The sequence below is a fragment of the Megalobrama amblycephala genome, linkage group LG18 (genome assembly GCF_018812025.1).
Source record: "Megalobrama amblycephala isolate DHTTF-2021 linkage group LG18, ASM1881202v1, whole genome shotgun sequence".
NCBI lineage: Eukaryota > Metazoa > Chordata > Actinopteri > Cypriniformes > Xenocyprididae > Megalobrama > Megalobrama amblycephala.
Window position 1 is genome coordinate 3,866,722 of NC_063061.1, and position 14,347 is coordinate 3,881,068.

Here is a 14,347-nt window from a genome sequence, read left to right on the forward strand (position 1 = left end):
AAGCTTTATGGAGATGCTGATTTCCTTTTCCAGCAGGACTTTAGCACCTGCCCACAGTGCAAAAACCACATCCAAGTGGTTTACTGACCATGATATTACTGTGCTTTATTGGCCAACCAACATGCCTGACCTGAATCTATGGGATATTTTCAAGAGAAAGATGAGAAACAGTCGATCCAACAATATACAGATGATCTGAAGGCTCAATAGTGCCTCAGCAGTGCCACAGGCTGATCACTTCCATGCCACACTTCACTGATGCTGTAATTTGTGCTAGAGCAAGTCATTTGCTGTAATATGTGCTGCCGACCAAGTATTGAGTGCACAAATGATCATACTTTAAAGAACTTGAACTTTTCTGTTTTGAAAATCCATTTTTTGATTGATCTTATGAAATATTCTAATATTTTGAGATACTGGATTTTGGACTTTCATGAGAAAGAAAAAAAAAAAAAAAACTTTTGAAATGTTTTACTTTACATGTAGGGAATCTAGAATATATGAAAGTTTCATTTTTAAAAATAATTTACAATAAAAAAATTATCTTTTTGATGATATTCTAATTATATGACCAGCACCTGTATTTGATAAAAAATAGACTAAAACCAATATTATTGTGAAATATTATTAAAGTTTATGTTTTCTATTTGAATATCTTTTTAAAATGTAGTTTATTCCTGTTATGCAAAGCTGAATTTTCAGCATTATAACTCTAGTCTTCAGTGCCAAATGATCCTTCAGAAATACATTTAATATGCTGATTTGGTGCTAAAGAAACATTTTCTTTGGCTGATCTTTTGACTATATTAAATTTTTTACTGTCCTGCCTGTTTACATTCACTTTAGACACGACCAGTGTTGTGCTGAATTTTAACTCCCTGTCAAATTTCTAATAGTGAAGCTGTGTACAAAAACAGCAAAGTTATCCCCTCGTTGCAATATAATGTAGCTTTCAGTAGGAATTCACTTGGCAGAGGTTGAAGACAGAGGTTGCCCTCGCCTTGTTGTGGCTTGGAATTCCAAGGGGAAAATCGGATATATGTGTTTAGATGTAGGTAAGATGTGCAGATATAGGATTTGAATCTGATTTAAAACCACATTTCTCAGAACAGATGTGAAAAAGCATCTTTCAGTTGCTAACTTAACCTCGGTTTCCTGAGATAACGGGAACAAGCATTGTTTCAGTTGCTGATGCTTTGGGGAAATTCAGTTTCTTTGAATACTGAAGCCTGATTGGATTACATCTGTGCACCTGCACAGACAAATGGCATTTCAGCCCACCAAAATGGGCAGGGCCAACTGCCTATATAAGTTTGACTGCTTGACTGAGGAGCAGAAACCGTCAAGTGAGTGTAGTAGCATAGCCAGCTACGCAATGCTCATTCCCGTTATCTCAGGGACACGCGGGGTTACGTTAGTAACTGGAACAGTCCCTTTTGATATGGTTCACTCACATTGTGTCAATCCAATAGCGGCGTGCTACGAGCACAGAACGGGGATCATCCTGCAAGCCCAGCCTGAAGGCACTAGGGGCCAGGGCCCTTATTAGGTTTATAACCAAGGAAAATATATGCCATAATTCACCCAGTATAGCATGTAAGGCATGGTACTCCAATCCAACAGGACCCTCCAGGGGCCATGGACTAGTTTTAAACAGACAAAATCTGTACTTGAAGAGCAGGCACATCTACGTTATAAAATCTGGAAAAGCAGGACAGCGTAGACCAGCCAGACGCTGCACAGATGTCACCAATGGACACCCCACTTGACCATTTGATTCCCCTGGTGGAGTGGGCCCACACACCAATAGGGCACTGCAGGCCCAAGGAACTATAGGCCAGTGCTATAGCATCTCCTATCTAGCAGAATAGTCTTTGCTTCGCTACTAGCAGCCCCTTAGAGCAACCTCCGAAGCATACAAATAGCTGCTCTGATGGCCAGAACTGGCTAGAGCACTCAGTATATATTCTGAGGGCCCAGACCGGGCAGAGTAGATGTAACAATTTCTCATCCTTAGAATGACCTGAGCTCTGATCGGCATGGAAAGTACCTTAGGTACGTAGCATTGCCTTGGTTTAAGGATGACTTTACTGTCATTGGGTCCAAACTCAAGACAAGACACATTCACTGAGAGTGCCTGCAGGTCGCAGATGCTAAGGCTAAGGCTGATGCTGGGCAGTCTTAAGTGAAAGGGGTCGGAGTTCGGTCATCAGAAGTGGCTCGAACTGAGGACCAGGATGTGGTGCCCCTTCAGCTCTGCCTGGAAGGCTTTGAAGTCCAGGAAGACTCCCATCATTTCTAGGCAATTTTTGCCAATTTGGAGACGTCTGTCACGACTACCTTTCTTCTGGAAACCGAGCCCAGATCTACACCTGACTGGTACAGATGGGGCATTTTCCAGGGGAACAGGGCCTTGACACAACCGTGGGTCATCCTGAGATTGAGGCATTCCAAAAGCACGGGGTGGGAAGCGGGATTTTAGCCAGTAGTGGAGTGGCCGCATATGAAGTAGGCCTAGAGGAACTGCTGAGGAGGCTGCTGCCATGAAGCCCAGCAGCTTCTGGAGGAACTTTCTCATCAGAAGCGGCCAGTGACTTGGTGTCATCAAAATCTGCCTTAGATCCAACCAAAGAGAGCAAGCCGCTCGCATCAGATGAGGGGCGTTGGTCATCATGGGCGAAGAGCACTGGGGTATCCTCTCGCTGTGGGGAGAGCGAGGCATGTGGGATCTGGGCCAGCATGAACTCAATGCAGATCAAATGCTCGGAACTGCGGCTTAATTGTTTTATTCCATGTCGGCTCTAGAGGGGAAGAAAACAGGGGGGCATGAGGAGCAGAATTGCTCGCTTTAAAGAAAGCTATTTGCGAGCGCAGCGAGGCGAGGCGAGGCTCATGCTTTTGCAGTGAGGAGTGGCCCAGGCATGCATTGCACTCGGTGTGCTCATCTGAGGGAAGCAGGGGAGACCTGCATGAGCCACACTCATGGCGCAACATTTTGCAACAAACCCTGTTGATTTTGTGGGTTTTTATACGTGCAACAAATTCCGATCTGTCAGATGTGATGTGATGCACCAATGTCAATTTCGTTGACGAATAATTTTCGGCATAATTTTTGTCAACATTTTTTCACTGACAAAAATGAACTAAATAAAAACCAGTTTTGAATGATAAAAACTATGACAAAAATTTATTGAGATTTTCATCAACAAATATAAACAAGACGAAAATGTTAGGGAGGAACAATTTGGTAAGAGACCCAGTCAGAACTGATGTACTGCATGGTAGATGTGCACATTTGAATTGTAACATGCTGATCTACCCAGTGTGACACAAGTTGGCATACATTTGCTGCATTTCTCATAAAATGTTCAAAAATGTAAATGTCTGGGGGAAAAGAGAAGAGCAGACATAAGTATGAAAAAGCATGACGATGCAAAAGAGAGCTCAATTCAATCCGGTTTTCTGTGCACACACAGAAAAGCACCTCTCAGACAGCGCACAAGTACTGAATTGAGCTCTCTCACGTCTTTTTGCACTTGAATGGACAAATACACAAAATTATGTCAAAATATCAGTTTTAGAGAGTATTCACATAAATAGTCTGTTATGTCTTAAGTGAAAATATTGGATGTGTATCAGTGTATTGGATCCATGCATTTGGCCTTAAAGTGACAGTAATAAACCTGCCGATGTCTGTCATTAATGTTAATCAAATAACAAAAGAAAAAGAGAAAATCACCTAATGTTCTTGACTGAATAACATATAGCTTTAATAAGGATTCATCTATATTTAATTTATACAAATACATATGTCTGCTTGAAAGAGAAGAATGTTGTTTGCAAGTTGTTTTAAAGATATATAAAAATACCTTGTTCTTGTTTCTTCGAGAAGTGGTTTTATTTAATTTTAAGATAAAGACATGTTCACAGCAGTTAAATGTGTCTGTATTGCATGTTCTAACCCTAATATGCATATTAACATGTTAATAGATGTTCTCTCCAGAAGTATATAATGAGTTTGGAAATTTTAGAGAAATGCTTAATTGATACATTACAATTTAACTAAACTCAGATTATAGTTAACTAAAACTAAAATCTTATGAGATTTAGTCAACTAAAACCATTCAGATGACTAAAATTAAATGGCATTTTAGTCAAAAGACTATGACTAAAACTAAATCAAAATTTGCTGTCAATATTAACACTGAAATGCAGCATGTTAAAAACAGTTGGAAAATGTGATGCACATTTTTAAAAAAATATTCTTTGTGGATAGAAATTTCAAAAGAACACATTTTACTTACATGAAAGAGAATTTTGTTACATTATAGATGTCTTTACAGTCACTTTTGATTGAATTAATGTGTCCTTGCGGAATTAAAGTATTATTATTTAAAAAAAAAAAAAAAAAAAAAAAGTACCAACCCCAAACTTTTGAATGGTACCGTTTATCATTACCTGACTGCACCCCAAAACATAAATAAAGGATTGCTGTGATTTTTCTTCCATAACAAAGTTGTAATGATACACAGAGTAATGGTTCATATGTACTGAGGTTGATGAAGCCAATCAAAGTGTAAATGTCATCAAAAATTCTTTGATGATGTCACTGCCACAAATATTGTCAGAAAGATCAAACCATTATTTTTAGAGGAAGAAATGTCACAATAAAAGGGTGGAATAGAAAGTGCAGGAACAAAGAAACATTTTAAATTTTATCAAAAAGTGCATTTTAGAAAAAAAGTGACAGAAAAACTAATTGACAAAACAAATATAGGTAGTATTTATTTTTCCCTATATAAACCATTAAAATGTAATGGTGATTAACAGGCACACACCACTTGAAGAGATGCTTGAAGTGGCATTTGTATTCACAGACATTCATGGAAACAAATGTAAATTTTATTTGCATCTATTTATTAAGTTTTATTCATTGAATACATATAATTTGACGGGGAGATAAGGACGAGAAAACTGTGCTCTCTTTTACAGTGAAAATAGTTAGTTCACAACTTGGCCTGAATATGTCTTTTCAGACGCCCTATATTGGACTACTGCGGCTGACATATGCAAACAATTTAAAATACAGGACGGATGAAAAAACTACAGATGAAAACAGACAGGAATATGAAAGTACAATAACACCTTCAAATGTCAAATGTCCTCAAAGTATGGCATGAATTTCCAATGCATTTTCAATTGCATTGATTTCCAATGGAAGTAGTCAGAATAAGTACGAATTGAGTGTACAGCTCCTCGTGGTCTTTTACTACTTAAAAAGCTAGAAAACGAATATTGTTTATAGATGCATGTCAGATAGTCAAACAAGAAAAGAAAAAAACAGTTTCAGATGTCACTAGACCAGGTAGATTAAAGTGTCCCCAATGTCCATTTTCAGGCCGTTATCGCTCATATGAACTTTGTTTTCTTGCAGGTTGATGTGGAAGACTGAACTGTTTGAGATGGGCAGTTTACCCTCCTCTTCCTTCCCCAAAACTGGGATTCTCCGGGGTCCGAGCAGAGGGTCCTCAAAACGCATCAGCTTCACTTTGGATAAATCTGCAATTTTTACAACAGCATTATTAAAAACCAATGGCAACATTAACAGCAATGTAGCATACAGTCACCGTGATTTTGCCAAGTAAGACATGTTCCAATGTATTTTGTTGATCCTGGAACAACATTCCAGTCTGAAAATGTAGTCCTATCCCTACCCTTAAACCTAACCTTACCCATAAGTTATCCCTAAATGACTGGTAAATAACACTGATGTAGAAGCACCTAACCCTGGTTGTAAGCCAAAACTTACTTAGACACAAACTGTAAACTTGTCCCTCGAATCTGACTGGTTGATTGAAATGTTGTTCCAGGATCAACAAAGATGTTGATCCAGGGACATGTTGTACTTAGTGAAATCACGTTCACCGTAGCATAATGTGGCCTTGCAGTATTTGGATACTTAAAAATGTTGCTTGTGGCTTATTGCCTTGAATATCTTAATAGTTTCATTAAAACCTTTGCTAAAATAAATGAAAGTAAGCTTTACCCTTGATGGCTCTGTTGACACGGGATAATCTCCGGATAATGCTGTCTTTGCTGTCTCCCTGTCGGATGTCTATCTTGGTGGAGAACAGACCGTTGGCTGGCTGAGGGTTCACCAGTGAGACTAACACTCCAGGCTGTGGGAGAAACAGAGGTCACAGCTAATGATGATGTATTTATGGATGCTACATTATACAGATTATGTTTATATGGTACTTTCTGCCTCATATACAAGATTCCACAAAACTCATACCAATGTATTTTCAGTTGTCTATGATTATTAGATATTTTTAAACTTTTAAAAACATGATATACTTGATAATAAGAAGAAATGTAAACAAAATCAGCATTTTAGAATTTCTGAAGAATCATGTGACACTGATGACTGGAGTAATGATGCTGAAAATTCAGCAATTCAGCTTTGTCATCACATGAATAAATTACATTTTTAATCAAATTATTTAAAATTGTAATAATATTTTACACACAAACACACACACTAATATATATATATATATATGTATGCATGTATGTGTGTGTATATCCAAAATAAAGGTTTGTGTTTACATAATATATGTGTACTGTATATATATATATATATATATATATATATATATATATATATATATATATATATATATATATATATATATATATATATATATATATATATATATATATATATATATATATATATATATATATATATATATATATATATATATATACATACACACATGCATGTATATATTTAACAAAAAAAAAATAATAATAATAATAATATCCTCCTGAGACCCAGAAAAAATAAAAAAAATGTTTTTTGAATTTAGTACTTTTTCACATCATTACATTGTTTAGAGCATAAGAAACAAATGAAAAAATAATATTTTAAAAAACATTATTCATGTGTTATGCTATGTCCTTTGTAGTGGACACCAGGACTAAGTTGTTTAAAAATTAAAATGACATGAAATGGCATGTATAGGCAAAAACTATGGGATTTATTTATTTATTTTTTTAATTCTATTTTTATTTATTTATTTATTTATTTATTAAGCTTCAGGATTTTTTTTAACCAAAATTTGTATAAAGATGATTCTCAACTATGTTATGAAAGATATAATGTAATAATTAATTGATATACCATTTTACTTTATGCTATATGTGGGTAAAATAGTCATACATGGGTTTTCCCATTTAATACAATGCACCTATACACTGTATATATAATTTGCATATTAATGTGTTCTTGGAGCAACATGCAATGAAAAAAGAAGTGTAATAATGGGAGCAATAATTGGCAACATTTTCATAATAATATCTAATAATTAATAGGAATATTGATTTAACATGATTTAAGTCCTGTTGTCCTTCGTAGCAGAAAGTCATATTTTGATTATAAACCCCATAACATTTTTCTGAGATGTTGATTTATAACAAACAATTTGAAAATTAATCAGATTTAAATGATAATTACAAAATATATTTCCATAAAAGTACTAATTTTTCATTTCCAGTCATATTTAAAGACCAAGAAGTTGTTGTTGTCATGGTGAAACCTCTAAAAATGTGGTGTCTCAGCAAAGCCCTGAATGTGCTATTTACAGGACATCCAGACTTAAAACTGTGACATGTATTAAAATGTACTAAAATATAATGTCCACTACAGAGGACAGAAGTCTATTCCTGGGTCCCAGGAGGATACATTTACAAATGTAAACATGATGAAAATATTGGTGGTGGTGATATATTAAATATCGGTGGTGAAATATTATTTTAATTTATTTCAATTATTCAAATAATTATAAAAATGTGTCAGCATTGCATTTCAGAAAACAACTCAATGCCAACCAAAAGCCTGGCTGTACACTACACTACACCATAGTGAGCTGAATCTAAGAAGCATTACCAATGCACAGCATGCTTCTAAAATTAGCCCGTCTCGAGCTGCATGTAGCACAGGCCAGATCAACCATTAAAAGAGAGAGAGAGAGAAACAATAGATGGAGGCTTTTGTGCAGCAGCTATGACAGGGCCTCAGTGGGCTCTCATCATCACCTCAGATCTGAAGACACAGAACGGTTTCCCTGGGCAACAGTCCTCCTTTACTTTGTCATCTGCTTCAGAGGCGAATACAACGTCTATCTGATCCAACTGATGGAGGAGATGGAGAGGGAAAGAGAGGTTAGAGAGAAAGAACGACATTGGTTATCACTTAACTACTGACTGAAACAAGTAACAATGAGATCAGACCTAAAGTCAACTAATAATAGTGCTTACTGCATTCAACACTGCGGTTTGGTTGGTTGTCACAAAAAGAAAGTGGCAAAATTGTGAAAAAAAAAAAAAAAAATTGCATTGCATTTTTAGAGTAAAAAACAATATTCAAAGGGAAGTTATATAAGGTGGGGCTTGTTTTTATTCAGCAGGAATGTTCTGGACTGTGATTATTGGATAATATTTGCCCCGCCCACATGGCCTTGCTTACATCAGCAGAAATAAAAAGTTGTTTGAGAGGCAAAGACCATTTTTTTGTTTTTTTTGAGTATTGTGAACTGATGAGACAATGATGTACAACAAGACCAAGGACTTTAATTCAGCCATATATTAAGTTAATATCGATTTTATGTTCGTCTTTAATCATTCGAAAATGAGAGTCTTTCTTGATTTCCTATCCTTTGGGTTTTGTAGAAACAGGACATTTAGTTTGCTTTTTAAGTAATTGTGTGGCTATTACCTCAAGTGAATTAGTCAAATAAACGATGTTCTCCAGTAGGACGGCACGCTCGTCAAACTCCAGCTCTAGATCAAGAACCCTGGGCCCGTTTTTCTCTAGGCTGTCCTGGAAACACAGAAAAACAGAAACCAGACCTATTTTAATGCATATTATGACACATTTGGTTCTATAATATTATGGATAATTTATTATTAACTAGCAACTTTATATTAACTAGCATGTATTTAACAGCCAAAAAAAAAAAAATAATAATAATAGTATTTTAATAGTTTGCATAATTGAAAATATTCTCTTAAAGAGGAATATCTGAAGAACAAATGTATCTCGTGTTTTTCTATCAAGTCAAGTTGCATAGAACATACCTGTCTGAGTGCCATAAATATTTCTTTTCCAAAGTTCACATGCCTGTAACTCTAAAAATATTCAAGATATCTTAATATCCTTCTAAAGTCTCATTCAAATAATAAACTTTCCTTTTGAAATCTTAATTTTCAAGGCCCTATTATAGTCCAAGTCCCATAGATATGGGGATCTCAAAGCAGCTCCATGTTCAAATTGTTCAAATTTTACCCAGTTTCAGTAATCGAAAACTAAATGTGCTTCACTTTGCACACATCCTGATACGTACTGCACTTAAAGAGGAATGACTGAAGAATAAATAATATTTCAAGTAGAAATGTATCATGTTTCCCTCTATCAAAAAAAAAAAAAACATAACTCTCTGAATACCAAAAATCTACTGAAAATGGTTGAGGCACATTAACTTGCTCTCAAAAGTGTATTTATAAGAATCTATAAGATATATAACCTGTTTAAGGGATATTTGGAAGAAGGGAATTTGTTAATTTTAACAGCTTCTGAAGCTACCAAGAGTTCAAATGCGCAGTATCATAACTTAAAGAACAGTTTGTGCGGTATCGTAAAGAAAAGTTTCAAAAGAACGAAAAAAAAAAAAATGACATTAAAGGTCCCGTTCTTCATGATCCCATGTTTCAAACTTTAGTTAGTGTGTAATGTTGTTGTTAGAGTATAAATAAAATCTGTAAAATTTTAAAGCTCAAAGTTCAATGCCAAGCGAGATATTTTATTTAACAGAAGTCGCCTACATCGAACGGCCAGTTTGGACTACATCCCTCTACTTCCTTCTTTAATGACGTCATAAAAAGTTTTTTGATACCTCCGCCCACAGGAATAACAAGAGTTGCGTTTGTAGATTGTGTTTGTGCCATTCGTCGAAACGCTGTTATTTTCATCCCGCAGTCCAATACCGGGTCTGATTCCGGCTCAAATTGAAGGGTAAAATTAAAGACATGTTTACAATAACACTGAGCGCGTGCATCTCCACGTTATGGTAAGAGGCGTGACCTTTCCTGACAAGATGCGCTAAACTGCTGTCGAATCACAACACAGGAACCGCTGGCACAATCAGAACTCGTTACGTATTTCTGAAGGAGGGACTTCATAGAACAAGGAAGTCATCAGCCCGTTTTTATGACAGTGGAAACAGCGGTATACAGATAAGTAAATTATGTGAAAAATACTGTGTTTTTTTACACGCGAAACATGAACACATGTTATATTGCACACTATAAACACAATCAAAGCTTCAAAAATTCACGAAAAACGGGACCTTTAAGATATCTTCAACACTTCTTGAATTAAAGACATGTAAAATTTGGAAAATGTTTGTTTTTGGCATTCTTTTGAGAGGTCTGTTGTATTCAATTGTTTTGATAGTGGGAAACAAGATACATTTCAAGTTTGTGTTATTTGTTATTCTTCAGACATTCTTCTTTAAACGCGATAACTAACAGCTGTTTAAAAAGTTACCTACATTTGGTAGGTAACATTAAAGCATTAAAAATGGGTAAAATTCAACAATTTGGATATCACATTGGGGTCCCAATATCTATGGGGCTGAACTATATAGGGCCTTTAAAAATGGAGATACCAAAAGGAAAGTTTGAAAGAATCAGAATGTAAAAGGTTATTAAGATATCTTGGTAACACTTTACAATAAGGTTCATTTGTTAACATTAGTTAATGTATTAACTAACGAACTAACCATGAGCAATACATTTGTTATTGTATTTACTAATCTTCGTTAACGTTAGCTAATGATAATACAGGTAATACAGTCATTGTTTGTTCATGTTAGTTCACAGTGCATTAACTAATGTTAACAAGATTTTAATAATGTATTAGTAAATGCTGAAATTAACAAAGATTAAATGTGCCCTAGAACGTTCTTTCACAAGATGTAATATAAGTCTAAGGTGTCCCCTGAATGTGTCTGTGAAGTTTCAGCTCAAAATACCCCATAGATTTTTTTTAAATTATTTTTTTTAACTGCGTATTTTGGGGCATCATTAACTATGCACCGATTCAGGCTGCGGCCCCTTTAATTCCTCACGCTCCCTGCCCCTTTAACCACATTTAACAGTACATTAGCAACATACTAACAAAACATTTAGAAAGACAATTTACAAATATTACTAAAAATATCATGATATCATGGATCATGTCAGTTATTATTGCTCCATCTGCCATTTTTCTCTATTGTTCTTGCTTGCTTACCTAGTCTGATGATTCAGCTGTGCACAGATCCAGACGTTAATACTGGCTGCCCTTGTCTAATGCCTTGAACATGGGCTGGCATATGCAAATATTGGGGGCGTACATATTAATGATCCCGACTGTTACGTAACAGTCGGTGTTATGTTGAGATTCGCCTGTTCTTCGGAGGTCTTTTAAACAAATTAGATTTATATAAGAAGGAGGAAACAATGGAGTTTGAAACTCAATGTATGTCATTTCCATGTACTGAACTCTTGTTATTCAACTATGCCGAGGTAAATTCAATTTTTGATTCTAGGGCACCTTTAATACATGCTGTAGAAGTGCAGTTCATTATTAGTTCATGTTAACTAATGAACCTTATTGTAAAGTGTTACCGATATCTTTAATACTTCTTGAGTTACAGGCATACGAACATGAGGCAAAAAACACAAGTGCATTTGCCATTTTTGAACTCTAACTGTTGCCATAAAATGAAACAAAGATAAAGTCAACAGATTTTACAAATATACTTACCAATTTCTGTGTGTAAAAATAAAATAGTGATGCTTCCATCTTTCTAAAGTCATTTTTTACACCTCTCTAATTTGGCTTCAACTCTCAAGTGAAAATTGTCATTTTGACACCCTTCTACAAAATCGTGGATTACTCAGTAAATACATCTGTGACATTTAATATTTTGGCTTCCATCACTATTTATGTTTGCCTTTCTACAGAAAAAAAATAACAAAATCAAACATTTGAGCCGAGAACCTCTGGTTGAGTTGACACAGAATGACCCAATAATAATCTAAAACCCTGTTTTTTCATGATTGTATTCAAGCACCAAACTTCTCTTCTACCTTTATCATGGCTACAAAGGGCATCACTCTCTTCATGTATTTCTTCAGCTCCGGCATGGCACCCAGCTCCATGGCGATGACCTTATTGTCAGGCAAAGCTCCACTGTTGCTCTGGAAATGACAATGGGACAGAATAGCCATTTGATTCACTGCTCAGGTCAAGATTCAACCCTCTAAACTCAACAGTGGCATTTAAAATAGTACAAGAGAAATGTTCAAATCACTGCATATCCCAATACACCATAATAATTACATATGCAACACCTAATATTCACCATTGCCTCCTTTTATTTAAAAAAAAAAAAAAACATTTTTCAACTCTTGAAGACATTAGTTCAAGAAATCTTGAAATGAGGGTTTAACAATTTAAAATTTTATGGCTGTTGACAATATCAGTTGATCAATTTCCAAATTTCTCGGAACAAATTCCGAGTATGGGTCACCATACTTGGCCACATGTCACTTCACTTAATTTGATGAACTCTTAAATCTCAAGAATCAAACTTTTAGTCTATGCTGTTTTCTGTTGATGTGTGAACAAAACTTGACTTATTTGTAGCACATCGCCCATCACTAGATACTGTTGAATAAAGTCATTATTTTTGTTTTTTTGGCGCACAAAAATGATTCTCGTCCCTTTATAACTTTAAGGTTGAACCACTTTAGTCACATAAACTGTTTTAAATATATCTTTAGTAGCTTTCTGGGCATCTGAAAGTGTTAATTATCTTAATTTGTGTTCCAAAGATGAACAAAGGTCTTACGGGTGTGGAAGGACATGAGAGTGAGTAATTAATGACAGAATTTTCATCTTTGGGTGAACTAATCCTTTAAACCAGGGGTGCCCAATCCTGTTCCTGGATATCTACCTACCTGCAAAGTTCAGCTCCAACCCTGATCAAATACAAATGAACTAGCTAATTAAGATCTTCAGGAACACTTGATAATTACAGACAGGTGTGTTGGATCAGGGTTGGATCCTAACTCTGAAGGTAGGTAGATCTCCAGGAACAGGATTGGGCACCCCTGCTTTAAACTAATTGGAATCAAATCAATTACAAATCTGAAATCTGGGTCAATACCCAGCCCTATTAAATATGTGAAGATTGTCTCAATTTGCACACTTTGATATATGAGTGTACTGAGGTGTGATTAGGGTGTTTATACCTTGTAATGTTTGCCCAGCAGAGAGAGGGCGCTGTGCTGCCAGGGTGGGTAGGTCTTCGCTACATAGATGGTGCAGTGTGTAGGCTTAGCTGGTGGCTTGTTGTCCCCTTTCTGTGGTTGACAAAGGAAAGCAAAGATGGTTAAAAGCCCATTACACAAAAATGACATTAAAATTCAGTGTTATTAATGTTAAGAGTTCTACAAACATTTTTATGTAAATGGATTGTGATGGAATAGAGTAAATCCAGGGAAGGTTTTTTTTTTTTTTTTCCCAGTATAGTTTCCTTCAAAGTCTTAAACACATCAGCACAACAACTCCTTATCCAAAGCGACATCCATTACCACATGGTCCCAACAACAGGACTGAGAAAAGCCTCTTTCCTCAGAGGCTTGACTCATAGCGCTTACGTAAGGACCGGCATAAGTAGAAACAGACTGTAGGGAAACGTCCCATGTTAAAAGCGAGGGATAATGCACTACTCTTCTGTCAGGGGATGTCTGGGACAGCGCTGAACTCACTCTACATGACAGCTGTCGACTTGACTCATTCTTGAGGTCAATTCTGATTCAGTGGGGTCTGGAGGTGAAGGATCTCTGTCTAACGGCTAAAGGTTATAAGGATTTTATGAATCATGCTACTAATTTCAAGTACAAACCCAATGGGTAGCTACTGTAAAGAACCTAACTGAAAATCTTCATAAATAAAAGAAATTGCTGAAATGTTAATGTCGGGGTAGCAGGGTTGAGGTTTTGAATGTCATATTTAACCACTAGTTGCTATGCAACTACACATTTAGTCCATGAAAACAGCCACTCACCCTTCATGAGTGCAAAGTTTGGTGAGTTTTCACCATAAAGATAAAAAGTTACAACTGTTCAAATTGTGTATAATTATCATAATTACTATAAATATAGCTGCAAGTCGCAATTACAGAACCAAGCATAGCAATGGGAGATATGTTGCGATTTAAGCACTATTAAA

At 35.8% G+C, this 14,347-nt stretch overlaps 1 protein-coding gene across 1 annotated transcript in view; it reads right to left on the reverse strand.

The window, feature by feature from the left end:
- Positions 1-4,896: 4,896 nt before the first annotated feature.
- Positions 4,897-14,347, reverse strand: part of lars1b (leucyl-tRNA synthetase 1b) — a 40,631-nt gene continuing 31,180 nt past the window's right edge. The window contains exons 27-32 of the mRNA XM_048165908.1: positions 13,366-13,476; positions 12,199-12,309; positions 8,780-8,884; positions 8,101-8,196; positions 6,047-6,179; positions 4,897-5,559 (exon numbers count right to left, since the gene is read on the reverse strand). Coding sequence (XP_048021865.1) covers positions 5,357-5,559; positions 6,047-6,179; positions 8,101-8,196; positions 8,780-8,884; positions 12,199-12,309; positions 13,366-13,476 — 759 coding nt within the window. The 3' untranslated portion in view covers positions 4,897-5,356. The remainder of the gene's footprint in view (positions 5,560-6,046; positions 6,180-8,100; positions 8,197-8,779; positions 8,885-12,198; positions 12,310-13,365; positions 13,477-14,347) is intronic.